Below are 27809 nucleotides of genomic sequence, written 5' to 3' on the forward strand. Positions count from 1 at the left end.
AGACAAAAAATTTGAGATGGTTGATTTTGAATTTACTGAAAATTTCAAACAAGAATCTAGAACCACTTTCTAGTTATTTCCATCTTTTTAATTACAGGATTTTTAGAAACAAGACTATACTGTCCTTGTCCAAATAAATGATGTCGAGCAATATTGCACGTACTAGGCCATCTCGACCTTCCACATGAAGACTATAGCGTTTCAAGTTTTCATGTTTCACTTTGAATGCAGGACAATGACCCAAAGATAAACCTCATTTGCTATATATCTTTACTGATGGTTGGCAATGATGCCTCAAATGCCAACACAAAACACTCATGTATGACCTTGAATGACTACACTCCATTGAATCTCACCTTCCCTGACTATTTGAACTTTGTTTTCATGGAAGAAGGGGTAGGGACAGAAACAGTGATGTCACTGGCATAGGCAGCTCCCAAGGCAGAATTCTCTCTACCACGGATTTGTTCTTCCCCTAAAAGGGTCTTGTGCCCCAGAGTTTGGAAAATTCCATCTAAATGAAGATTTTTCTCACCTATATTAAGTTTTTTTTTTCTTGTTTGTTTGTTTTTTGGGGGGTTTTGGGTGTTTTTTTTTTTTGCGGGGCAATGGGTTTTAAGTGACTTGCCCAGGGTCATACAGCTAGTAAGTGTCAAGTGTCTGAGGCCGGATTTGAACTCAGGTACTCCTGAATCCAGGGCCCGTGCTTTATCCACTGCACCACCTAGCCGCCCCCTCACCTATATTAAGTTAACAAAAAATCTCTCCAGTGTGAAGCCTCTGGTGTTTATTATTAATAATAATTGCCACATAACGCTTTAAGGTTTTCACTTTATATATATTGTCTCATTTGGCTCTCAAAACAACCCTTGTAAGGTGTTATAATTAGTCCCATTTTATAGATGAAAAAACTTAAGCTCAGTGACTTGTCCATGGCACATAGCTAATAAATGTCCTTGGTGAGACTCAACCCCAAGTACTCTTGATTGGACGTTCTGCACTCTCTTCTCTACATGACATCTCTGCGGTGAGGTGTGAACAATAACGAAAGCTTTTTCCATCTTCATTTTCATGGTTTCTCAAAAGTACAAACACTTTGATGTGCAATGAGACATGAGTGGTTTACTGCAGGCTTTCCCACTCATTACATTGGTAAGATTTCCCTCCACTATGAATCCTTCGATGTTTAATAAGGTTTGAGCGGTGACTAAAGGCATTCCCACATTCATTACACTTATAAGGCTTCTCTCCAGTATGAATCCTCTGATGTGCAATAAGGTTTGAGCTATGACTGAAGGCTTTCCCACACTCATTACATTTGTAAGGTTTCTCTCCAGTGTGAATCCTCTGGTGTACAATAAGATGTGAGCGATGACTGAATTCTTTCCCACACTCATTACATTTGTAAGGTTTCTCTCCAGTGTGAATCCTTTGGTGATTAGTAAGGTGTGAGTGGTGACTGAACTCTTTCTCACATGTGTTACATTTATAAGGTTTCTCTCCAGTGTGAATCCTCTGATGCTTAATAAAACTGGAGCACTGACTGAACCCTTTCCCACATTCACTACACTGATAAGGTTTCTCTCTAGTATGAATTCTCTGGTGATTAATAAGGTGTGAGCGATGACTGAATTCTCTCCCACATTCATCACATTTATATGGCTTCTCTCCAGTATGAATTCTTTGATGTTGAATAAGGCTGGAGCACTGACTAAAGGCTTTCCCACATTCATTACATGGATAAGGTTTCTCTCCAGTATGAATCCTCTGATGTTTCACCAGATGTGAGTGGTGATGGAAGGCTTTCCCACATTCATTGCATTGATAAGGCTTCTCTCGAGCATGAGTTCTCTGATGTTTAATGAGATTTGAACGATCACTAAAGGCATTGCCCCATTCTTTACATTCACATTTGCAAAGCCTACGATGGATAATAAGGTTTGCACTCTTCTTGTACGCTTTCCCACATTCATTACATTTATGAGTTTTCTCTCCTGTGAGAATCTGCTGCTGTTTCTGGGCTTGTCTTACATGTCTTTCCTGGTTCCTCAGCTGCTTCTTTATTGGATTCTCACATTCTCCTGTTTCCTTCAGAATGGACTGCCTGCACCTTCGGAATCTTTCTACTGTCACGCTTTGGCATGCTTCTTGAAGACAGCTCGACTCTGAAGTTGTCTCCTTGGTCTTAGACTGAGGCTCTGAGTCTGAAAGAAATTAAAATAAAATGTAAGTATCTCAGAAATTTTCTACAGTAAGAGAATGCTAACTGCTAGATGAGGTAATGCAGCTAGGTGTGAACAGGCAGCTCTCCAAAGAAGGGATTCAAGCTCTTCACCAACTACATGGAAGACTGAGAGAAATGCTGATGAAAACAATTACCCCTAAGGTCTCTCCTCACACCCTTCAAATTGGCAAAAACACTAACACGGGAAATTAGCCTTTAATGAAGGGACCATGAGAGGACAGGGACCTGTGGATGAGCGTATGAATTGGGCCATCCATTCTGAAAATTGATTTGGAATCATGCCCACACCTTCCAGCCCTCTGAAGGGCGAGCAAGGACAGCAAACACATCCTCAGGCATGGGGTTGGTTTGGTCTGCTTGACTGATATTTTGTTATAAGGAAGGGCTTCCCTTGGGGGAGGGGGAATGAGGAGGGAAGTTAGTGGGCAGTGATCAGCCTGTTTAAGAGAAAGAAGCACCAAGAAAACATTTTTAAATACAAAGAAAGAAGGGAAGGACACACGTGTTGTTACTGCCTTGTTAGCCTAAGACAGATGCAGCCCAAAAGTTCATGGTTCCTTGGTGCCCCTGCTCCCTGTTCTCAAATCTTGACATGTCTGAGTTTGTGGGTGATTTCAGATTTACAACAAAGGTGGGGGGTGGGGAGATCAATCCTACTAAATTTGGCACACTTCATTGTGGGAAAGATGAAACTAGAGTTTCCTCCCATTAGAGCCAAGCACGTCACAAAAATCTCTCCTGCTGCTCTTGTGGAAAATATGAGGAGATGCGGGCTAAGTGAGGGGACAGACAGACACCTTTGGAAGTGGCTAAACGGCTCATTCGTTGTCAGGGGGTCTCCAGGGGAGTGCTCGGGGCTCTGTGCTGGGCCCTGGGGTATTTAGCATTTTGATCAATGATTTGAATGAAAGCATAGATGGCATACTCATCATACTGGAAAATGCCATGAGATGGGAGGAAGAATGGAAGAATCAGAATCCAAAAGAAAACTGACAGGCAAGGGTACTGGTGCACAAATGGTGGTGGTCCCCAGGACCCTAAAAGGGGATCCTTAGAGTCAAAACTCCTTTCATGCTGATACTGAGATAGCACTTGCCTATTAAAATACTATTTCCTTTTCCAGCTACAAGTCTGAGGAAGGATTTTCTTCATATATATTAACCAAAACAATATACTGCAACAGACTCAATGCAATAGCAGACAGGAAAATCTAGCTGTCTTCTATTATTAAAAAGATTTGCAAAAATATGAAAAAGCAATGCTACTTTTCTCACTCATTTCTTTCATTTAGAGAAATAGAGTTATTTTTATAAAATGTTATTTATACTACTTTTATTTTCAAATAGAGTAATATTTTTAAATTTTATCTTCCACAAATAAAAGCTCTTGGGGATTCTCAATAAATTGTTGAGACCACAAAGTTTGAGAACCACTGGGCTTGAGCATTGGATTGAAGTAAGTAAGAGTGAATTTGAATAGGGGCAAATGAAAAGGCTTACTTACACTTGGATTCCAAAAACTCATCATCCCCAGTACAAGTCAGGGAAGGTCTGGCCAGGCAGCATTTGTCTCCAGATGAGAGGCTTTCAGAGGACGGGCAGATAGGAATAAATGAAATGTGGGACATGGCTTTGGGATAAATTAAGAATGAGGAATAAGGAGGAAATGCTGCCTGCCCTGGTCAGACCACTGGAGTAGACAAGCCAAAGGAAGTTCAAGAGTACAACCAGGATGTTGCCAAAGCCTGACTATACCAACTCTGCAGCATGTCTCATAGATTTCACCTCTGCAACAGCATCTCTGGGCCATTTCACCTCTGCAACAGCATCTCTGGGCCATTGCACCTCTGCAACAGCATCTCTGGGCCATTTCACCTCTGCAACAGCATCTCTGGGCCATTGCACCTCTGCAACAGCATCTCTGGGCCATTGCACCTCTGCAACAGCATCTCTGGGCCATTGCACCTCTGCAACAGCATCTCTGGGCCATTGCACCTCTGCAACAGCATCTCTGGGCCATTGCACCTCTGCAACAGCATCTCTGGGCCATTTCACTTCTGCAACAGCATCTCTGGTCCATTGCACCTCTGCAGCATCTCTCTCTGGTCCATTTAACCTCTGCGACATCTCTCTCATATATGTCCCCTTCTCTCCTCTGACACTGCCCCAAATCTAATACAGACCTTCATCATCTCACACCTGGATTATGAGAATAGCTGCTGAGGAGTCTCCCTGCCTCAAGTCTCTCCCCACTCCAAACTATCCTCTCTATTCAGCCACTAAAGTGATTTTCGTAAGGTTCAGGGCCAACACTTCCCTTTTCAATAAACTTCACTGGCTCCTCAACACATGTTCTTTGATCCAGTGACAATGACCTCCTGGTTGTCCCACAAACAAGACCCTCCATTTCCTGGCCCTGGGCATTTTCTCTGGCTGTCCCCTATACCCAGAATGCTCTCCCTCCTCATCTCTGTCTCCTGATGTCCTTCAAGTCCCAATGAAAATCCCATTTCCTATATAGGGAGCCTTCCCAAGTCCTTCTTAATTCTAGTGCCTTCCCTCTGTTAGTTATCCTGGATAGAGTTTTCTTGTGGCCTTCCCCATTAGACTGTGAACCCCTTGAGGGCAGGGCTATCTTTTGCCTCTTTTTCTATCTCTGGCACTTAACACAGCGCCTGACACATAGAATTGCTTACTGATGTTTCCTGATTGACTGATGATGAAGGCCTAAGGAGCAGAGCAGAGGAAAGGCCCCAGATTTGGAATCCCTGCTTTGCACTGAGTGCCTAGTCTCTCCTCTAAGGGCCCGTTTCCAAATCTTTCCAAATGAGGGGTTGGACAAGAAGACTTCTGAACGATACCCTTGGTGGTAAAACCCTTGGAGGACCATTTCCTCAGAGACTGCACATGTTCAAAGAAGATGCTGGGCTGACAGGATATATCGGGACATCTCTGGAGAGCCAGGCTTGCTCTTGTGCCTCAGTGAGGGCAGAACCAGGAGCTGGAGGAAAAGGAGTGGCAGAGGGCCTCAGAGCCCATGTCCAGAAACATGCCCTGACCAGGAGAGCTGTCCCCAGCACAGGTCAGGGAAGCCACGGCCCCACAGCTGGGGAAAACCTGGGGGAGATCTCTCTAGAATCAGGAAGCATCTTCACTAGGTCTGGAGTACAGGAAGGAAGGGGTGCATGGCAGAAAGGAGAAGGGAAGAGATGGGGACAGCAGAAGGAACAGGAAGGGCTGGGTCGCAGGTACTGGTCATGTCTGGGAAGGGCAGGGGCTTCAAGATCAACATGAGGTTAGAACAAGCCAGCAGGTGGAAGGATAGACCCAGAGATACAGGAGAAAATGGAGAATCCCAGGTAGCTGGACCCGGCACAGACCGTGGGCTGAGGGACAGCAGGAGGCTGAGCCTGAGGCCTGAGGCCAGGATGTTTGCCAGGACATCAGAACAGCCACTGAGGGCCCCAAGAATGTGAGCAGGAGGAGAACAGGGCCCTGAGCTCAGGGTCAAAGGACAAGAATGACCTGGAGGATGGTGGGGGAGTGCTTGGAGGGGGCCACCATCCCCATGCTCCAGCCAGGAGATCACGTCCGGTTTGGAGACAGGCAGCCCTGTGATGGAGAGAGAGAAGCCGAGATGTGCACTGCAGACGGGGAGCTGCCCCGAGCTCAGGCCCAGCCCCTCCACAGGACAGCCCCTTGCTGGGGCACTGCCCCAGGACAGCCGGGGGCTACTGACCCATATGACAGGTCACAGATTCTGAGCCTCATCCAAGCTCCCCATGCTATGGAGAACGACCCACTGAAGGTTGCTTAGAGCCCTCAGACTGTCAGGAGCCCACAGGGGCCTGACCAACCCTTCCTAGGCCTTTGACTTGTCAGCTCCCAGAGACACCTGTCTACCCCTTTGCTCCCAAGCAGAGACTGAATCACGGGACTGGGTTGGGGGGGAGATTCCTTACCCAGGGAGACCAGGTTCCGGTAGGTCTCCAGCATCACGTCCCAGTACAGCTGCCTCTGAGCTGGGCCCAGCTGCCCCCACTCCTCTGGGGTGAAGTTCACGGCCACGTCCCTGAAGGTCACGGGCTCCTGAAACACCGAGTGGAGGACCTGACGACCCAGAGACAGACAGAGACCCCAGGGGCCCCAGAACACCCAGGACAGGCCCTGGCTGGGCTGGGGATTCGGGGCTTTTACCAAGGGTCTCCTGGGGAGGGAGGTGCAGGGCAGATGCAGGAGACACAACCCCTGCCTCAAAGGAAAGGGAGACTCAGCCAAGGAAAAGACCAGTCTAGACCTGGGAGTCAGAAAAAAGGATACGGCCCACCAGGGTCTTGTTGGCAAGGGGGTGGAGTGGTGGGTGCCCCCCCGCCACTCTGAACCACCCCGGGGGAAGCAGCAGCTGCAGGAGCCTGGGGACAGCCATGGGGGTGCCTCCCCCGCCCCAAGCGAGGCTGGCAGCTCCCATTTAGGAAGCAGAAGATAGCCAGCAGGGGGCCGAGGTGTCCATCACCCTCCAGAGGGGTCTGGTGACCCCAGGGAGCAGGAAGGGGGCCCTGAGAGCTGACTCCGATTCAGGAAGGAAGGAGGAAACCCCAGCTCACCTTCACCTTGGAAGTGTCCGATGGGGGCACAGGGGGGGCCTTGCCTTCATTCACCTCCTCCCCGGGGCTTTGGGTGTGGGCTGTGCCCTCAGAGGGCAGACCTGGGAGAGGACAAAGGGGTCAGGACCCACCTGGTGCCCCCACAATCCACCATCCCTCTGGAGCCCCTCCAAGGGCCTGGGCAGGGGGAGGGACAGAGGTGGAGGAGATGTCTCAGGATGGGGAAGCCCCAAGGGAGGGAAGGACCCTGGGGCCCCCAGATCCAGACAGAGGGGTGATCAGGAGGCTGAAGACTCACTTCTACAGCCTGCAGGTAACACCGTACAGGCCAACAAGTGGGGAAACTGAGGCTGAGAGTGAGCCAATGACAGCCCCAGGTGATTCTGAGACCAAGGCCTGGCCCTTCTCAGTGGGGGGCAGGAGGGGACGGGTCAGGGGAGGGTCACTCCTACTGGCACCAAAGTAAAAGTAGCTCCCTGTCCCCTGGAGCCCTGCCCCCCTGCTCCTTGGGGCCTCCAGGCAATCTTTTTACAAGTGGGGAAACTGAGGCTGGATGATACCCCTCCACACTCATCCCTTCCTAGGAGGTGACTAGCTCTAGGGTCCTTGGCCCATCATTAGGGACTTACCTTCTTGCCCTGCTTAGATGAGCAGGAAGTCTCTAGGTACAATTCCTCCTGAGAGGGGGTGGACATCCACCTGGTCATTCTGCATCTCTCCCTCATGATGCCCAGAACACCCTCCACCTACTGAGAAGCCTTCCCTGAGCCCTCTGAAGTCAGTGCCTCCCCCAGCCCCTTCATTATTTCTGTAGAGAGCTGGCTGGGTATGTGTGTGTCTTTGTTGTCTTCCCCATGAGATGGTGAACTCTCTGGGGGTTGGGACTGTCTTTTGCCTGTCTCTGAATCCCCATAGCTTTACATGGGACCCAACACATCATTGGTGCTTAATCAATGATTGAAAGTATTCTCTCTTATCTGATCCCCAAGGTAGGTGTCATTAGGCAGACAGAGGTTCTGTGACTAGCCCAATGTGGCCCAGCTAGTGAGGCAGGATAAGAACTCGGATCTCCCTGATTCCTAGCCCTGTGATCCCTCCACTGTACCACCAGCTGTCTCCAAGCCAGGAATCTTTGAGGAGAGGTGGTGGTAGAGACACCAAATAGTGATGCCTGAGGCCACAGAGGCTGAGCAGATGGTCAGGAACTGTCTTTTGTCTCTTTTTGTGTCCCCAGAGCGGTGCCTGGAATGTAGGAGGCACTTAATAAATATTTAATGATTGACTGAAATAGAGCCTTTTGTATTTGCTCCTGGAGGCAACAAGAAGCCAGAAGGTTCCTGGCTGAGGAAGGGGAAGGAGGGGGCTAAGGGGGAAGCTCTAGTTACACTTGTACTGTAGTCAATGAATGGAGGATAGACTGGAGTAGAGAGAGACTTGAGGCAAGCAGGGCTCCCAGCAACTACTGCAATAGCCCAGGTGTGTACCAAGGTGGGGGCAGTGTCAGGGGAGAGATGCTGCAGAGGTAAAATGGATCAGAAATGTTGTACAGGTGAAATGGACCAGAGATGCTGCAGAGGTGAAATTGACAGGCCTTGGCACCATATTGGTTCTTGTAATGAATGGTGCCATCTGCTGGAGACTTACCGTAGAAAAGTTCCGCCCGCCATGAGGAGAAGGCCTCTGAGGGCAAGCCATGCGGTCAAGGTCCTTGGCATCAAGAAGTGATGTTTGCTCATGGGTACTGTCTATCAAGGCTACCAGCCAATCAACTTGAGGAGCCTCCCATTTCTGGGAGGGGACAGGAAGGAGGAAGCAGAGGCTGGCGGGACTGTGCTTCTTCTCTGGCTGTTGACTGAGGCTGTGGTGGTGTGCTTGAGGGAACATGAGTAACTGTAGACTGACCAGGGTTGGTGAGTTTAACCCTAAATTCCTTTGAACTAGCTTAATTGGGAACACTCTGGGATTGCCTAGGCTAAGCTTAGAGTTAAGACTGTCTATCTGTATTTCTACTTCCTTATTTCCTTAATTGGTTTCACCTTTGTGGTTTAATTAATTCCCAAGCAATAAAACCTGATCCTTTATGAACTAAAGCTCAGAGGCTCCTTCTCTTATTGGCCTGGGAGGAATATATAAAGAGGAAAGTTCAAAGGGGAGATTAAACCTAAAAGAGTCCCTCTTATTTCTGGGACCGCAATATTAAGGTGAGTCACCCAAAGAACACTCCGTATATCAAATTTTGGCCCTCACATTCTGAAGAATGAGAAAGAGTGAGGAATCCAGGATGACTCCTAGGTTGTGACCCTAAAGGACTGGGAGACAGGGGGTGGGGGGAAGTGACCTCTGCACTAACAGAGAAGACAGGTGGGGTTGGGGAGGGATTAGGGGAAGAGGTTATGGATTCTAATTTGGACAGGCTGAATTTAAAATATCTACTGGACATTCAGTTCAAGATGACGGAAAGGCATTGAGATCAGGGAGTTTGGGGCTAGAGAGAGAGATTTTAGAAGTGTCAGTATAGAGATGGTGACTTCATCCATGGGAGCCAACGAGGTCACCAAGTGAAGCAGTATGGAGGGAGGAAGGGACCCAGGACAGAGCCGTGAAGGACACCTATGGTTAGAGGGCATAGTCTGGAGGAGGCCCAGAAGGAGTAATCAGAGGGGAAAATCGGGAGAGAAGCAAGTATTCAGGAGAGAGTGACCCATGGTGTCCAAGGTTTCAGAGAGAGCCAGGAGAATGGGGACTTAACAAAGGCCACTGGACTTGGCCACTAAGAGACCACTGGTCACTTTGGAGAGGTCAGCTTGGGCAGAATCATGAGAATCCAGACTGTTAAGTGTTAGGAAGAGAGTGAGAGGAGAGAGAGGAGAGGCACCATGGCCAACAGCCTCTTGGAGGAGTTTAGCCCCAAAGGGCAGAAGAGATACAGGACAATGGTTAGCAGGGAGGGGAGGGTCAAGTGGGTGTTCACAGCATGGAGGAGACACGGGCATGTTTGCAGGCCAGGAGAGGGGGAGACTGAAGAGAAGTGAGAGAGGGAGGTGACATAGGGGGGCGATCTATTGGAGGAGACAGGATGGAAGGGGATCACTTGAGCAGGTCAGCCTTGGTCAGGAGTCAGGCCACCTCATCATGGGGGGAAGGAGGAGAGGGGGCAGAAGGCTCCTGAGGGATGGGAGGGCAGGAGAGGGAGATCACAGCGCATGGTCTGTTTTTCCTATAAAACAGGAGGCAGGGTCTCAGCTGAGAGAGTGGGGGGAGGTTTGTAAGGGCCTTGGGGAGGGCGGGAGAGGAGGATTCCTGGGCAGCAGGGAGGGCCCAGTGGGGTGGTGTCCCATAAACTTGTGGTGGACCCACCACAAGGTGATTTTCTCCACCTTCATTCACCATCATGTGTGGATGTGTGAAGGTGACAGATGGTGGGAGTGACCCAGGCCTCAAGCTTGTGGGGCATGATTGGGGATGTGATAAGAGATAGAGGGATTCACAAGAGGAGGACAGTGTAGAGATGAAGTGGTTCCCCAAGGGGTCTGGATGAGGGGAAGAGGAGGGAGGGGCTGGGAGGGGACTGAGGGGTCAGGGGTCACAGTGAGGATGAAGAGGAGTTATGTGAGGGGAGCCAGAGGGAGGGGAGGATGCCAATAGATTAGGGTGGGATAAGGGGACTTCAGGATTTAGACCATGGAGGTGAGGAACTGGAGGTGCTACGTTTGTGGGTGACGGCAAGATCCAGGGTGTGACCAACCTTTTGTGTGGCCGAGGTGGGTGGAGGTGAGCAGGCTGAGGAAGGGAAAGGTTTGGGGGTCTGAGGGAGAGTCATGTGGCTGCTAAAGTCCCTTGGTGGGAGTGGGAATTTGGGGAGAAGGGAAAGGCTGTGAGCGGGTACTGGGCTCACTGAGGAGGGAAGGGGTGTGTCCTGGGCAGGAGTGGGGGGTGTGACCGGTGTGGACCTCAGAGGAGGAGAGGTCACTGAGTGATGGAGGAAGGGGGACGGGGGGAGCACGGGGGGGGGGGGGGGGGTGGTGCTGAAGCTGGAGAGCAGGCACAGTTGCTCTTTATATACATCCCCAGCCCTTCACCTGGGGCTCGGCCTCCAATAAATGCTGAAGACCTGCTGCTCCAGTTCATTCCATGAGTTGTCAGAGCTTGAAGAAAACTTTCTTTTACAGAAGGGGAAACTGAGGGTCAGGCAAGGGAAGAAACATGCCACGATGATTTGGGGTTTTTTTTTTGGTGAGGCAACTGGAGTTAAGTGACTTGCCCAGGGTCACACAGCTAGTAAGTGTCAAGGCTGGATTAGAACTCGGGTCTTCCTGACTCCAGGGCCGGTGCTCTATCCACTGCGCCACCTAGCTGCCCCTTGCCATGATGATTTAAACCCAAACCCATGGGCCCTGACTCCAAATCCCCTTCTTACCTCCCTCCTCAAGCATCTGGGCCACCAGACCAAAGCTTTCCTCCGTAGGGGCTCACTGGGACCAGGATCTCCCTGGGAAGGAGGCTCCCCTCTCCCCTGCAGTCCCAGGGTCCGAGTCCTTGGCTGGGTCCTCTGGCCTTTGGGCTTCCTCGGGTGGATGGCTGTCACACCTGATGACTTCTGGGGATCTGCACAGGCAGTCACCTTCCAAGGCCCCAGCCTGGGACCCTGGGGACCAAGCCTTCAAGGGGAGCTACTGTGGGCAGAAGGAGGGAGCCATCAGCAGGGGGCCTCCACTTACACAGCTCCGGCCCAGGACCATGCCATGGGACGCTCAGAACACCTGCTGGAGCTGGCGACCCTGGATGACTGGAGACACCCCTGCCAAGCAATACTGTCCGGAGGATCCTGGGCCAGAAGACTGGGATCCAAGAGGCCTCTTGCTCAAGGTCACCCAGCCCAGGAACAAACCAGGAAAGGTTCACATTCCTAGGGGGGGCAGGAGGAATTCCTGCCCTGCCCCTGCCCTGCCCTCCGAGCTTCCAAAAGCTCCCTGACATGAGAACCAAGGGACTCACCCTCTATGGTTCAGAGGAGAAGACTGAGGCTCTGAGTCATGGGGCAGCAGTGTCCCAGGTCGGAAGAGAGCCTGGGCCTCTCCTGACTTGGAGACCAGCTCATCAGTCTGTCCCATGTGTTCTTTAAATTACTTGTTACTTTATTTAAAATACTTGCTACTACTGCACTTTATAAGTTAATTGCTATTACACCAGTTTAGGCATTTATTATTAATTAATATTGGATATCAGTAAAGTATTGATCTTCTCATGGTCCCCGGCCTTCAGACCTACATTGTCCTAAGAAGAAGGGCAAGCACCAAGAGAGGAGGCCAGAGAGAGGGCCAAGAGAGCTGGACCCTGGCAGCATGGCCAAGGGTTTTATCCTCCTTTGATAGAGGCAGGTCATTATACCTGGATCTAAGCTAACCGGGCTGCATCATTCAGTTCCATTGGTTGACATGACTGGAGGGTGGTCTACATGAAGAGGAACTCTACAGCTGACCTCAGGGAAGAGTAGGCAAAAGACAGAAGTGTCCAGTCTCTAGGTGTGAGCCTTCACTGAGCTAGGCAAGAGTCTCTCTCCATTTCTTTGGTTCCCCTGGACTTGTCCCAGACAAGAGATGAACTTTCTGGAGGGGGAAGAGGGTGAGAAAAAAGGACTGAAACTGATCTCTGGGTCCCCCCAAGAAATCCATCATTAATAATTATTTTCTCACTATATCCTACCTGGAGGATGAGATTCCCACAAAGGATTTTCAGACTCCTATTTATAATATGTACTCCAATACAAAACCAAAATCATATAAAAGGTGCCAAGTTAACTTCACTTGTAATAAAAGTTCCAGGGATTATAAACAAAAATATATTAAGTAATCAATTTCACAACAGCAAATATCAAGTAAGTTATAGAACCATTTTCAACTTCTAGCCATGTCTAAATAAATTAGCTCTAACAAAAGTGGCTGTCTCTTTAAGGTGTTTGCAAGAGAGTCCACAAGTTATGCTGATAGACCCTTCTTTAATACAGGACTGAGACAATTGTGATATTAACTAAGAAAAGGATTCATATCCTGGCTTCATCACTCTTTTCATCATTTGCTTAATTATCCCTGTGCCATTATGAGAAATTAAAGAATCTAACATAGCTGGTAACAGATGCCAAGGCCAAATCCAATATTTTGTCCATCATATGACATCTGAGATGATTACAGGAAGTTACCACAAAAGAATAGGGAAGCAAACTATGCAGGAAGGGAAGATAAAGCATTCCCAGACTTCATGACAGTTCCAGGCAAAAGTTCTGCACACAGCCAAGTGTACCGAGTCAGGATCAATGTCAGCTAGCTGGGAAATGTTTCCACTTCATGGGACATATTGGGGAAGTTAAGTCAGGAGACTCCTACCTCAGCCCTTGCTAAAGTTGTTCTCCTAACCTTTCCCATGACAATCCACCACCTGTGATTCATTCACGGAAAACCCCTTAGGGTTGCTGGTACCATGACTCATTGGCTCAATCAGACTCAGAATATTATCAATTAACAGTCTCATCATGTCTTAAATAGTAAGTTCTAATAATCAAAGCCTCATATAGATTTAACTATTGAGGATAATAACAATAACAAAGAATGTGAATTTGCTTCTTGATTCAGGATATAGTTACAACATATACAGTCATTCCAAAGAATACTACAAATGTATAATTACAATCACATATAAATTAAAATGAAAAATGTGAATAATTAACATTATTCATTACTACATAATTACTATCAATATGTTACTAATTAAAATCACATTACCTTGTCTGTGAATCCTTTATTTATAAGTTAAATCTATATGATCATCGGCATATTCTTTATCCATAGTGTGTACTGCCAAAAGTTTTTCTTTTGGTGAAAGACCATAGCATGTCTTAGTTCAACAGCTAAAACACTATTTTAAAAGAATAACAATCCCATAAGAATAAAACCCATTTAATTTGTTCTAAATGTGAGTGCCAAAGCCCAAAAGAATGGTTATGCAGCATCTGAGTTGGTCATTCAGAGTCAGGTTTGTTCACTAGACTGATCTTGAGGCTCCTGTAGCTAATAAACCATCATAATAAGTGTTGCCAACCTTATGGGTGGCATAGGGTTCATTATTTGGGGGAGATGAATGGACTGGGATACTAGGGGCTAGGGCATCGTGGTAAGATTATTGGAATCTGGCTGACTAATGGGGAGGAGCCACACCTGGCCTGCCCCGAGTGCCGTGTGCTGCTGATGCCAGCAGGAGAAACCACTCTCCACGGGCAGTTTTGAAGGACCTCCCCTTCTGGGGGAGGGAGAGTAAATGCTCGCTGAGGGAAGCTCAGTCTCTTCTAGAGGGATTTTCTTTCTGGTGGTTCGAGCTGCAGCAGGAGACCAGAAAGAGGTTCTTTCTTAGCAGTTTTGTCCTGCAGGCCCTGGCCGTTCTCCATCGAAGCTCCGGTCCCCAGGGGGTGAGTTAACATAGGAGTCCGGCTCTTTTGAATTAGCTGAACTGGAAGTGAGTTTGGGGATTGCATAGACTTAGGTTAGAGTTAGGAGGATTATCCTTATTTCTCTTTCCCTATTCCCCTGTCTTTGATTTTATTCATTTCACCTTTGCCATGTATTTCATTCCCATTAATAAAACCTGATTCGTTTGTGGGAAAGAGGCTGTTAGGCTCCTTTCTTATTAGCCTGGGAGAAAGATCTAAAAAGGCAGTTTGGAGGGGAGGGAGCTTTGGGTCTAGAGGTCCCTCGTTATTTGCAGGACCCCAATACTATGGTGAGCCACTCAATTCACTCTCCCTATATTAAATCTGGCCCCCACAGCATCAGGTTCTGGGAAAGTAAAAGCTTCAGATTCCACAGTCCTTTCCCCTCCCCACACACTCAGGCATCACTTTTGGTTCTGCCTCCTCTGGGAGCTTCGAATGTCACCAAATCTCATCCTCTAAGGTCTCACTGTCTTGCTCTACACTCCTGCAGGAGTAACAGATTTGGGAAAGCTGGTGGTGAGTCTCAGCCACTCAAACCAGATTTCTAGCTATTTCCTGTAGGGGAGCTAAAATATACTTTGGATTGTGCTTGTTTCCTCGGGGGTCCTGGTATTTAGCACCTGTTCTTTGTTTTGCACCTTTTTTCAGCTTGTTTCGCCCCATACTGCCTCTCTACAATCTCTTGCTTCTTTTTCTTTTTCTCTCATAAATCTCTCTTGCACTTCCTTCTCTACTTTCTCTGTTTCCTCTCTCTCCTCCCTCTCATTCCATTCATATAAATATGATGCAATTTCTTTTATTTTTTTCTGTGCTCAAGGCTTTCCATCCTGGACACTGTCTCTCAAAATACCTCCTTATTTCTGGTAAATATTGATTTATACAATGACTAGAAATGAAATGTGCATCTCTAGGACTTAATGGATCTAATCCAGCATATTGCTTGACACTCTTACATAATCTATTTTAAAATCTATTAGGGGGGCAGCTAGGGGGCACAGTGAATAAAGCACAGGCCCTGGATTCAGGAGGACCCGGGTTGAAATCTGGACTCAGACACTTGATGCTTACTAGCTGTGTGACCCTGGCAAGTCACTTAACCCCCCCTGCCCCGAAAAACAAAACAAAACAAATAAAATCTATTAGATCTTTCATTTACTACCTGAGTTGTACCTAGAAATTTTTGTCAGTTGTCTGTTTTACTAGCACATGATTCCATTGCTTTTAACGATGTTTCTCTCACCTCTTGTAAGTTATTAAAATGCTCAGGCATATGGGGTCCCAGTTAGGATCTTCTAAAGGCCAGTGTGTAGCACCTTTTCCTGTAGTGACCAAGGAGTCTGCTGCTTCTAGACTGTCTGTTCTTTCACCTGGGGAAAGTACTGTTTGCATGTGATCTGTTATGTCACCCCAAGAGGGCTGGAATCCCCTAAATATTGCCCTAAACTGGCTTATAACCATCGCTGGACTTAGAGACATCTCTTTTCCATGCACTTAAATCTCTCGGGCCAAAGGGCTTATGCTGTCTCAGGACCACTACTGCCCCTCTCCAGTCATGGGTAACAATCTCTTGGAGAGGTAAAATGGTCTTAGGCTTCTCTGTCCTCTCCAAAGAAGCTAGACTCTCAGTTGAAATTGATTTAGAGGATACAAGGAGAGACTGGGAGCAGGAAGGGTCAGTGCTCATGGGTGGGGGCAACCCCAGTGGCAGGGGGAAGAGGTGGATCTAGCACCTTCACCCAAATAGGAGTGGGTGGAGGCAGAGACAGCAAGTGGGCCATGGCAGGAGGAGCAAGGGGTGTGGCCAGTTTGGGAATAGTGAGCTGAGCCTCAGCCCCTCCACCCTGGGGGAGGGGGGGGGGGATGGAGGCTGAAGGGAGGGGCAGGGCCACTACCTTCCTGAGCTCAGCAGCAGAGTCTGAGGGTCGGGAGGAGAGGGGATCAGGGGTGAAAGGGTGACGAGATGGAGGACATGGTGGGAAACACATGGGCTAAGGGTGTGGAAGAGGAGTCTGGGGAGATCCAGGAGGAGCTGAGGCCCGTTGGGAGGGTAGAAGCCCATCTGGCAAGGCACAAGTGGGAGAAGCTCGGCAGGGGTCCCCATGAGTGGTCCCTAAATCTATTCATCTACTCCACTGATACCAATAAGCCAATTCACTGGGAGCTTTATTCCCTAGGACTAATTTTAAATTCTTCAGTGCTTGATCATTAAAAGAGCCATATCAGGGGCAGCTAGGTGGCACAGTGGATAGAGCACTGGCCCTGGAGTCAGGAGAACCTGAGTTCAAACCCAGCCTCAGACACTTAACACTTACTAGCTGTGTGACCCTGGGCAAGTCACTTAACCCCAATTGCCTCACTTTAAAAAAAAAAAAAAAGAGCCATATCTAGGCTACAAAGGTTCTCTTGCTAAATTAAAGTAAGTTTTATACCCAGTGTAACAGAGTTTAATTAGCTGCTTCTTTTTCCCTCATGGTTTGACTGGTAAAGTGCCTTTCTCCCATTTCATAAGAATCTTTTCTAAGGGGGTTCCTTGGGGAACATATTTCTTACTGGGTTTGACCCCCATTCTATGCAAGTTAAAAATCCCTCTTTCTACAGATCGCCAAACAGAATCTTGTGAACTCCCTATAGAAAGATTTGGGGTCAGCTTGTTAAAACAAAAGCCCCAAATCTCTCAGAAGGTCTTTTCCCTTATCTCCATGCCTGTACCCAAGTGAGAGTGAAGTGACCCAAATACTTAGAAAGAGGAATGAAGAAGCACATGAAAACTTAAGAGACAGGCCTATTACAAAATACCAAAAATAGGGCGGACATACAAACACGGAGGTTCTTACCCTGAAGATTGATTGAAGATCAAAACCAGAAGTTTCAGATTTCAGAATGCTGCAGCGATCACCAAACTGTGTTTTTAAAATCACTTGCTACTACTGCACTTTATAAGTTAATTGCTATTACACCAGTTTAGGCATTTATTATTAATTAATATTGGATATCAGTAAAGTATTGATCTTCTCATGGTCCCCGGCCTTCAGACCTACATTGTCCTAAGAAGAAGGGCAAGCACCAAGAGAGGAGGCCAGAGAGAGGGCCAAGAGAGCTGGACCCTGGCAGCATGGCCAAGGGTTTTATCCTCCTTTGACAGAGGCAGGTCATTATACCTGGATCTAAGCTAACCGGGCTGCATCATTCAGTTCCATTGGTTGACATGACTGGAGGGTGGTCTACATGAAGAGGAACTCTACAGCTGACCTCAGGGAAGAGTAGGCAAAAGACAGAAGTGTCCAGTCTCTAGGTGTGAGCCTTCACTGAGCTAGGCAAGAGTCTCTCTCCATTTCTTTGGTTCCCCTGGACTTGTCCCAGACAAGAGATGAACTTTCTGGAGGGGGAAGAGGGTGAGAAAAAAGGACTGAAACTGATCTCTGGGTCCCCCCAAGAAATCCATCATTGAGAATTATTTTCTCATACCCATCCTAGGATTCCACAAGCACATATTAAGCACCTGCTGTGTGCTCAAGTATTGGAGATCTCGGGAGACCCAGCTCCTCTTCTTCCTGGGGACCCAGGAACAGGGGACATCACCAGGCCCCGCCCCTATTCTGCCTGAGCCGAAGGGCCCCAGCAACAGATGACGTTACACGCCCCCGCTCCTCCTCTGCCTAGAGGCACCAGCAACGGGTGACGTCACCAGGGCGGCAGCTCCTCTGTGGCCCGCAAGGCCCAACCCTTGTGACGTCACTAGTCGCCTTCCCTTCCCCGCCTCGGCACGGTAGAAGGGACTGGTCCGTTGTACCGCTTGCGACGGCGCTTCCTCGGGGCGCGAGAAAACAAACGCAGGCAGAAGCATCGAGGCCAAGAGGGCGGAGTGGAGAAGGGCTGGAATGGCCGTCAGAAATGCGCACGCATGCCCAGCCTCGGGTGACACGATGCGCCCGCGTCAGGCAACCTTCGACTACACTTCCCAGAATCCTCCAAGAGCCCGCCTTCCCTTCCTTCGGGCGCCTCCTGCGTGCAGATTACGCATGCGCTTGGCCAAGGACGGTGAAGGCCACGTCCCTGTCAATCAGAAAGGACTACTCCAATCCAGTTTCCCGAGGGGAGGGAGAGCGTTCTGTCTCCATGACAACTGCGGGAGTGCCGCGTCCTCCCCCGGCCTCCTGGCCCTGGGGTGACCTCGTGCTCGAGCCGGCGCCCATGGGCCCAGCAGACGTGGGACTCCCAAGTGTCAGGCGCTGCGGGTGCCAGCCCTTCTCCCTCCTGCACCTGTGCAGTGGCCCCACGCCCCCAGGCTTCTAGAAGGGGGCCGGTGACCCCTGGGCTCCGCTCAGGGCCCTCCCCTCTCCTCAGCTCCGGAGCTCCCCGGCTTTCTCCCTGCTCCCCCACCCCCCACCCCTGCTCTGCCTTTCTCCCTCCCCCTGTTTCCTCCTCTCTTCTGACCCAACTCCCCCAGCCACCACCAGTGGGGGAGGGGCCTCTCTCACTAAGGGAACTGTCCACAGGCAGATGGTCACCCGCATCTGTCCTCTGTAAAAGTACCTGCCAGTCTCCGGCTGGAGGAGATTGGTGTCTGAGCCACACTCTGCCATGCCTTTCTCCCCATGAGAAGTCCAAGGATTTCTCTTGGTTTCCCTTCCCTTCCCTTCCTCAGCCCCGAAATAAACTGTTCTAACTGCTTTTCTGTGCAAGAGGGTATAATTCTTTTTTTTGTTTGGTTTTTTTTTTTAAGGGGCAATTGGGGTTAAGTGACTTGCCCAGGGTCACACAGCTAGTAAGTGTTAAGTGTCTGAGGCCGGATTTGAACTCAAGTACTCCTGAATCCAGGGCCAGTGCTCTATCCACTGCGCCATCTAGCTGCCCCAGGTATAATTCTTTAAAGAGGAATTCCTAAGGACCCCAAGCCCCTACCCCTTACCCCATTTCCCCCATGACACTGCCCTCAAGGAGCTTCCAATCTAATGGGAGAGACAATACAACAAATAGGAAAGCAAGCTCCCTCTCTCCAGGATAAAACGGAAGTCCTTAACGGCAGGAAGGCACTGGAGTGAAGGGGGTGAGCACGGCTTCTGGTAAAAGGTGCGCTTTTAGTTGGGACTTAGAGAAAGCCGGAGGCGCAGGTAGTTACATTGGAGGAGGGAGCATGCTCCGGCCGGGGACAGCCAGAGGCCAAGACCACAACTGGTCTGAAGAGAACTGTCTGGGACTGGAGAGGTAGGCAGGGCATTGAATGCCAAGAAGAACGTTTTGCATTTGATCCTGAAGACAATAGGGAGCAGAACTGCATTTTAGGAAAATCACTTTGGTGGATGCAGTAGGGAGAGACTTGGGGCAGGCAGACCGATCACCCCCCACAGCTACAGAAAAGGACCAGAAGCGAGGTGACAGGGTCTGCATTCGGGTTGGGGCAGTGCCAGAGGAGAGGAGGGGGCGTACTCAGGAGATGCTGCAAAGGGGAGACAGAGTGGAAATGGGGAGGGAGGGACACTGAGGAATCCAGGCTGCCCCCTGCCTTGCGAGCCTGGGGCACCTGGAAGATGGGAATGTCCCCTACAAGAACAGGGACAGTGGGAGGTGGGGAGGGTTTGGGGGGGGAGATGATGAACACCTCGAGTTGAAGATGTTTGCAGGACATTCAGGCAGAGAGGCCTGAAAGGCTGTTGGAGATGCAGGATTGAAGGTCAGCAGATAAATTGGGGCAGGAAAGGTAGAGGTGGTCATTCAATCCATGGGAGCTGAGGGGCCAGGACAGAACCCTGAAAGACACCCAAGGCTAGAAGGCATGACCCGGAGGCCGATCCAGCCAAGGAGAAAGAGGAGGAGCGGTCAGAGAGGGAAGAGAACCAGGGGAGAAAAAGAGGGATGGGGGGAAGAAGGGGAGGAGGAGAGAGAGAAGGAGGGAGAGAGACAGAGAATGAGACAGAGAAGGTGATGTGGGCTAGAATTCGGGGTCAAATTGATTGTCCCAAAAGAATTACAAGATTCAGTGACTCAGTTTCCCAAGTTTTATTGCAATACTGTGGGTGACCACAGGGAGAGAACCAGAATAGTGGAAAGTTATCTCTCTAATAAGGAAAGGAAAGACAGTTATATTTACAGTATGGATAAATTGATTATCAGTCTCATTAAAATAATCTCCACCTTGGGGAGCTACAGGGGAGGGCCTGTCCTCATTATAATATTCTCCACCTAGGGGTGTTACAAGGGAAGTCTCATCCTAATTCAGAGTTCCTGGGGGTCCTAAGTCAGCCCCTGAGGCGGGTCCCTTTTTCAGTGGAGGTGTGTTTTGGGGGTTTACACGTCATAAGGTGAATCTGGGGACAAATTTGGCCTTTTCTGCGCATGTCTCTTTCTGATTCCCATGGCTAGTTTCAAAATAGAATTTTTTTTCATTAGAATTTCTATAAGTTGTCTTTTTCCTGTATTGTTATGACCTGACCCGTTCTGGTCCGTTATGGATGTTGATCACTATGGGTACGAGAACCTACCTTAAGTTATCCATTAACTGGGATCTGACTCCTTTTTGGAGCTAATATCTGAATTAGAGCTTGGGTCTTGGGTTTTTCTATTAACCCTTTTTTGCCTCCTAACATCAAAGGGGTAGAGGGCAGAGTGGGTGAGAGAGACAGAGGAAGGGAGAGAGAGAGGGGGGAGGGAGGGGAGAGGGAGAAAGAGAGGTGGGGGAGGAGGAGAAGAGGGAGAGACAGAGAAGAATCAGTCAGAGCGAGGGAAGAGGAGAAGAGAACCCTAGGAGAAAAAGAGGGAGAAGAGGGGGGGAGGGAGACAGAGAGACAGAGGAGTGGTCAGAGAGGGAGGAGGAGAACCAGGGGAGAAAAGGGGGGGCAGGGAGGGGAAAGGAGGTGAGGAGGAGGAAGGGAGACAGAGAAAGAGACAGAGATGGGCTGGGGGAATAGAGATAGAGGAGGAAGCGGGGCGCAGGCGGGCAAAGCCGGGCGCGCAGGCGCACTGTGTACTCAGAGAGTCTGTTCTCAAAAAGAGCATACAGACACAGCCCAACGCCGGAGCAAGTTGGGAACGCAGGCGCACCACAAAGCCCAGGACCGAAGCCGGAGGCGCAGGCGTGCTGTGGGCACTGAAGCCGCGGGTGCGCGCGCAGAGGTGGGCGCCGGAGCCGTCTGGGCTTGTGCCTTGGGGCTCGGGGCTTGGTAGCCCGCCCCCGACACTCCTTGGGGTAGCCCTCCTCCGCTCAGGTGCGTATGGAGCCCACGGGGCAAGAAGGGGCCGTGATGGCCCACACTTGCGTGGGGGGCATATCGGGCGTCCGGGAGTCCGGGATGAGTGACGCCATGACCCCAGTGTGGGGCGGGGCCTCAGAGGGGCTGTCCGGTGACGCCTTGCATCTGTGATGGGGGCAGGTTTGCGCATGTGCCCTTCTCCGTTCCCCCTCCCTTCTCAGAACTCTGTGGGACCCCCTTGGGGAATGGCCTGGAAAGAGTCACACCCAGGAAGTGCTTAGAGGTCCTCGGACAATGGGGGAAACTGCGGCCCAGAAGGGAAGGGGATCTGGCCTGGAAGGAGCAGCTGGTCCCCTTTGTCCCCTGAGGGGGCCCTCTGTTCCCAGGGTTTGAGAGGTCGGGTGCCGTTGTCCCCACTTTTCAGCGGAGGAAGCCAAGCGTGGGCTCCCCTCCTGTGCCTGTCACCCAGCCAGTGAATCCACATTGATTAAGCGCCTGCTGCATGTCAAAGGCAGCCCCTACCCCCAGGGAGCTTGTGCTCCATCAGCCCGGACTCCTGGATGCCAATGACGTGCCAAGAAGGCAGAGCGAGCGTGCTCCTTTGGGGACCAGGCTCCTGGAGACCCAGGGCAGCACCCAGTGGCATGGGGGAGTGATGATGCCCAGCTCCAGACTTGGGGCGGGGGCGGGGCTCAGGTGCCACGTTCTTGGTGATGAGGTGGGGGGGTGCTGTGGGCCCCAGGCAGCTCATGTCTCCTCCTGCTGCCTCTGCCTCACAGGGGCATTACCCTCTTCTGCCAGGCTCAGCAGGGCTACTGCTTGGAGAGATAGCCCACCCCCACCTGGCAGACAGAGGCCTGGCCTTCCCTGGGGAAGGGCTCCCTGAGACCAGCCAGGGCTGGGGGCTTGGAGCAGACATGTTCCTTTTCTCCCCTCAGCTCGGCCCCCTCCCCCCCAGCGGGGCTAGTGGAGAAGGGAATGGCCACCAGGCTCCAGACAGCCCCGGTGAGTTGGCCCTGCCCTTCCTCTAGCCTGAAGTGCTTGGGAAAAGCTAGGGGTGGCTTGGGAGGGGATAGGGTGAGAAGAACAACAGACCCTGTGTGGGCCCTTCCCCTAGAGAGCTGCCCATGTCCACCCAGCTCCTGCCTCGAGACCCGCAGGGCCCCTGGGTGTCCATCCGACTCCCGGCCAGCAGGCCTGTGCTCCATGTTTCAGGAGCCCGTGACCTTCAGGGACGTGGCTGTGGACTTCACCCCCGAAGAGTGGGGCCAGCTGGGCCCAGCCCAGAGGCAGCTGTACCAGGACGTGATGATGGAGACCTACCAGAACCTGGTCTACTTGGGTAAGGAGGCTTCCCCACTTTCCGTTCATGCTGCAGGAGGCCCCTCCTCAGGGCTGGGCACTGTATCACCCTCTTACCAGCTCCACTCTCAGGGAGGTAACAAAGGGGATTCTCTCCTAGCCAGGACAGACCACATTTCAGTGGAGCCAGAGAATCTCTGAGGGCATGATCTCCTCTCCTTTCCTGGTAGGGTGGGCAGGCAGTGCCTCTAGACCTGCAATTACTGCTCTCTCCTATCCTAGGGGCCCAGGCCCTGAGCCTCTGTCCCCCAGGTCTGTGGGGAAGGTGGCACAGACCCCCAGGCAAGGCATTTCTTCCCCTGAGCAGAGCTTTGGACTCCCAGTCCAAAGATCTCCAGCCTGGATCGAGGGGAAGAGCCCTGGAGGACAGAGGATGATGTCCTCTGAGGCACCTGGCCAGGTGAGGGAAGGAGAGTCAGGCTCCTCAGTCAGGTGCACTCAGCAAGTACTCATCAGATGTCCAGGTGCTGAAGTCCCAGGCAGCCCCGTCCTCAGGGACCTTCTCCCCACCTGGGGCAGCAAGAGGCCCCCAGCAAGTCTTCCCATGGGTTCTTGGAGAAGATGGCAGCTGTTCATCAGGCATTCCCTTTGGGCCTGCCTTTCCTCCAGGCCCATCTGTCCCAACTGGGCCGGACAGCCAAAGGACAGCCCATCTTCAGGCTACTGAGCTCCTGTCTCCCCACTTGTTGTTCCCTGATCCCCTTCCTGGCTGTGGTGGAGAGAGGCCCTGTCCCCATGGGGAGTCTGGGACTTCTAAAGGGAGGTAGGGCTTGGGCTTCCTCGAGTTCCTGGCTCCTGAGAAGTTCCTGTCTGCCCTCCAGTCTCTCTTTCCCCTGCTCACATCTCCTTCCCCTCTATCCCAACTATTAGGGTGAGCTCCATCACTTCATCCCCTCAGGGCAGGAATGTGGGATATTTTCATTGTCTTTCAGACTGGGCAGCTGGGCCTGATACCAGGTTGCCCTATCCAGAAGAGGACATTTCTGAAGAGCCCTTGTCACAAGGAGTGATAATGCAAAGAACCTCAATGGATGATTTCTGGGGCTGCAGGTGGGGGCAGGCAACTGTTGGTGCACACTCCAAACATGACCCTCTTGGGAGGAAGGTGCATGCAAGCATGTCATCATGCCTTATCAAGCCACTGAGAATTCTGCCAGGAGAAATACCCCAGCGAGGTGATACAGGACAAGAAAGAGACAAAGAACATTCCAATCTAAGTAAACATCAGACGCTTCAGGCAGAGCCAATAGCTCATTGGTCCAACAACTGTGGGAAAGCCTTTGGGTGTTCCTCAAGCTTGACTCAGTGCAGTAAAACACTGACCATGGAGAAACCTTCTAAGTCTGTAGAACATGGGCAAGTCTTTAGTCGAATATCATCCCTGAATCAGCACCAGAGAATTTACACCAGAGAGAAATCATATGCCTGTAAAGAATGTGGAAGAGCTTTCATCCATGCCTCCTCTCTCATTGAACATGAGAGGATTCACACTGGAGAAAGACCCTATAAGTGTCACGAATGCGGGAAGGCCTTTATCCAGGGCTCATCCTTTGCTCTACATCAGAGGACTCACACAGAAGAGAAACCCTATGAATGCAATGAATGTGGGAAAGCCTTCACACAGATTACACACTTTACCCGACATCAGAGACTTCATGCTGGAAAGAAGCCTTATCTTTGTGATAAATGTGGGAAAACATTCAACCAACGTACATATCTTACCCAGCACCAGAGAATCCACACTGGAGAGAAACCCTATAAATGCAGTGAATGTGGGAAAGCCTTTATGTCCACCAAGTCTCTAATTGAACATCGAAAAATTCACACAGGAGAAAACCCCTTTAAATGCAGTGAATGTGGGAAAGCTTTTAACAGACGTACAAAACTGACCCAACATCAGAGAGTTCATACTGGAGAGAAACCATATGAATGTAGCGAGTGTGGGAAGGCCTTCAGTAAAAGCTCTAACCTAACTCAGCATCAGAGAGTTCATACTGGAGAGAAGCCCTATCAGTGTACTGAATGTGGAAAAGCTTTCAGCCAAGGTGCACATCTTACTCAACACCAAAGAATTCATACAGGGGAGAAGCCTTTTGAATGTGAAGAATGTGGAAAAGCATTTACAGAAAGATCATCCCTCACTCAGCACAAAAGAATTCACACTGGAGAGAGGCCATTTGAATGTGAAGAATGCAGGAAAACCTTTAACCGCAGCTCATCTCTAACTCAACACCAGAGAATTCATACTGGAATGAAACCTTATTTATGTGTTGATTGTGGGAAAACCTTCAGAGTGAGTTCATTCCTTAATGAACATAGGAGAATTCATACAGGTGAGAAACCCTATGATTGTGATGAATGTGGAAAGGCCTTTAGGGTGAGCTCAGCTCTTATTGAACACAAGAGAATTCACACTGGAGAAAAACCCTTTCAGTGTGATGAATGTGGGAAGGCCTTTAACCGGAGCACAAATCTCACTCAACATCAGAGAATTCATAGTGGTGAGAAACCCTTTCAGTGTGATGAATGTGGAAAGGCTTTCAGGCTATTCACTTCCTTTACTGAACATCAGAGAATCCATACTGGAGAGAAGCCCTTTGAATGTCATGTTTGTGGGAGATCCTTTAACTGTAGCACACACCTTAATCGGCATGAGAGAATTCACACTGGAAAGAAACCCTATCAGTGTGATGAGTGTGGCAGAGCTTTTATCCAGACCAGACACCTTGCTCAGCACCAGAGAATTCATATGCAGGAGGCGACCTGATATGTCCCCCTTGAAGGGCCACTGGAGGAAGTTTTGCTCATCAGAATTTGTAGCAGCCTATCATATTTCAGAACTTGTTCTCAGTGTTCAGGTCTTGATGGAAAGGAAAGGGTATTTTCTGGTGGTACCTTAACTGCTGGAAGATTTGGTTCTCAACTTTGGACCTCAAGGGGATGACTGCCTTCTCGATGGTGGAGAAGAGAGGAATACCAAATCTTCCAAAGACAACCCTCTCCCTCCAGAATCCTAGGAGAGGTGGAAGGGTTGGACAGATGTTGATAGGTCACTGATCCCTCAACCTGTTGAAGGCCAAACCCTGTGTCTCAGGCTGCTGAGGCATCCCCACCCAGATACTCCCAGGTATGAACAGGCCTGGCAGCAAGTATGTGACAGAATCTTCCTGCAGATGACAAGCAGGAGTGTCCTTGTTGATGTCACCTCTGTCTTACAGGTCTTCCCATCAAACCATTCATGGTCCTCTCTCCCAGGACTCCTTCCTCTTTTACTCCTGTCCCTCCCCCCCGCCCTGGCCCCCATCTTACACTTAGCGTCTCAGGAGAGGAGTGGATGTCAAGAGAAAAGAAGGATGGGAATCAGGAGACTCCAAACTCTATAAATAGTCTGGGGAGTCAGAAGAAGGAGAAGAAAGGATGCAACAGGGATCAGCTAAGCAGGGCAGAATGAGCCCCCTCATTTTCATTAGTGGGAGGGAACTTTTCCTTCCTTCCTGACGTCATGAAAGGAATACCCAGGTGGGAGTTGGCACTAGGATCGCTATCTCATTTTACAGATAGGGAAAGTGAGGGCCAAGAGGCAGACCTGGAGAACTGGCTCCCATCCACTTTAAACTAGCCCTGAGTGGTGCTTCTGGCATTGGGCTAGAGCAGAGAGCTTCCCGAATGCCCCCAAAGCAAGGTGGGCAATGAAGGGGTCAGGCCCTTTCGGCTGCACTCCCCCTCAGTGGAGCCTCCCAGCCTTGCCATAGAGGTGTCTGTTAGTTCCACTTTACAGATTAGGGAATGATGAATGTGTCTGAGGCAAGATTCAAGCCCAGGTACACCCTCCCAAGCCTCCCACGGTGATGGTACAGACTGCCCCATAAGGGCTGCAGTCCCCAGGGTCTGGGATCGAGGAGCTCCCTCCCCCCTCCCCCAGGACTTGGGGAAGGTGCCTGTGGAGCAGCTCCCATTCGGGAGGGGCCTCAGAGGTGGGCAGAAGGAAGCAGGCAGCCCCCAGCAGCCCGCTGGCCGCTTGGCTATTGCCAAGTGCTGGCAGTGCCAGGATGCTGCTTGGGGCAGCCCGAGCCAGTCTGACCACCGTCTTCTCAGGGCCAAGTAGGGACAGAGTCACTTGGACTGAGGAGATCCACTGTGGGCAACTGGGGGATCCACCTGTCCCTGTAGGGAGCTCTGCAGGCCCTTCCCTTCTCTGGGACTCAGGGTTAGACTCAATCTCCTTCAGGATCCCCTCACGAAATCAGTCATGTGATCGATCACCGACATTTTTCAGGCACCTACTATGTGCCAGCCACTGCCTGATTCACAAGGAATACAGTGACCAAAGGAAGCAGTCCCTTTCCCCATGGAACATCCATACAACATGATCCCCAGTTATAGCCTAGAAAGCCAACCATTAATACCCAATCCTTGGGTTCCAAGCTCTTAGGAAGATTTCACTTCCCTGCTCAGTCAGCACCCACACAAATAAATTGCTTTCTGGCTCCTGGCACTTGTCTCCTCTCTGTCTCTCTTCTTTCTCTCTTTCCCCTTTCCCCCTCCATCTCTCTCCCTCTCTTTCTGTGTCTCTCTCCCTCTCCCTCCATTCCCCCCCTCCTCTCCATCCCTTCCCTCTCTCTGTCCCTCTTCTCTCCTACTCTCTCTTTCTCCCTCTTTCTTTTCCCCATTCCCTCCTTCTCTGTGTCTGTCATTTCTCATCCATCTCTCCCAGTCTCTTCTCCCTTCCATCTCTCTCCTCTCCAGTCCCCCCTCTGTCCCTCTCCTCTCCCTCTCTCTTCCCCACTCCCTCCCTCTCTGTCATTTCTCATCCATCTTTACCTCTCTCTCCCCTCTCTTCTTCTAACCCTAACCCTAATCCTCTCCCTCTCTCTGTCTCTCTTCCCCATTCTGTAAGAAAATAATGGGTTTTGAGGATCCCAGAGGCACACC

General features: G+C 50.3%; 2 protein-coding genes across 4 annotated transcripts; one reads left to right on the forward strand and one right to left on the reverse strand.

The window, feature by feature from the left end:
• Positions 1 to 70: 70 nt before the first annotated feature.
• LOC122749594 (zinc finger protein OZF-like) lies at positions 71 to 18669 on the reverse strand. Of its 2 annotated transcripts, XM_043996032.1 has the most exons (7): positions 17163 to 18669; positions 15569 to 15695; positions 11266 to 11521; positions 6849 to 6949; positions 6207 to 6333; positions 5770 to 5856; positions 71 to 2204 (listed from the first exon to the last, which is right to left on the reverse strand). In XM_043996032.1, the coding sequence occupies exons 3-7, from the start codon at positions 11279 to 11281 to the stop codon at positions 1123 to 1125; spliced, it is 1413 nt and encodes a 470-aa protein (XP_043851967.1). In that variant the 5' UTR covers positions 11282 to 11521; positions 15569 to 15695; positions 17163 to 18669; the 3' UTR covers positions 71 to 1122. The 2 variants fall into 2 exon arrangements, with proteins under 2 accessions (XP_043851967.1, XP_043851968.1); XM_043996033.1 differs by lacking the exons at positions 11266 to 11521; positions 15569 to 15695; positions 17163 to 18669 and adding an exon at positions 7478 to 7609.
• A 2750-nt stretch (positions 18670 to 21419) lies between these two features.
• Positions 21420 to 27413, forward strand: LOC122749586 (zinc finger protein 345-like). Of its 2 annotated transcripts, none has more exons than XM_043996020.1 (4): positions 21420 to 21530; positions 22454 to 22520; positions 22731 to 22857; positions 23810 to 27413. In XM_043996020.1, the coding sequence occupies exons 2-4, from the start codon at positions 22494 to 22496 to the stop codon at positions 25642 to 25644; spliced, it is 1989 nt and encodes a 662-aa protein (XP_043851955.1). In that variant the 5' UTR covers positions 21420 to 21530; positions 22454 to 22493; the 3' UTR covers positions 25645 to 27413. The 2 variants fall into 2 exon arrangements, with proteins under 2 accessions (XP_043851955.1, XP_043851956.1); XM_043996021.1 differs by having other exon boundaries at positions 21491 to 21530; positions 22317 to 22520.
• Positions 27414 to 27809: the final 396 nt, after the last annotated feature.

The sequence above is a fragment of the Dromiciops gliroides genome, chromosome 3, assembly GCF_019393635.1.
Source record: "Dromiciops gliroides isolate mDroGli1 chromosome 3, mDroGli1.pri, whole genome shotgun sequence".
Lineage (NCBI taxonomy): Eukaryota > Metazoa > Chordata > Mammalia > Microbiotheria > Microbiotheriidae > Dromiciops > Dromiciops gliroides.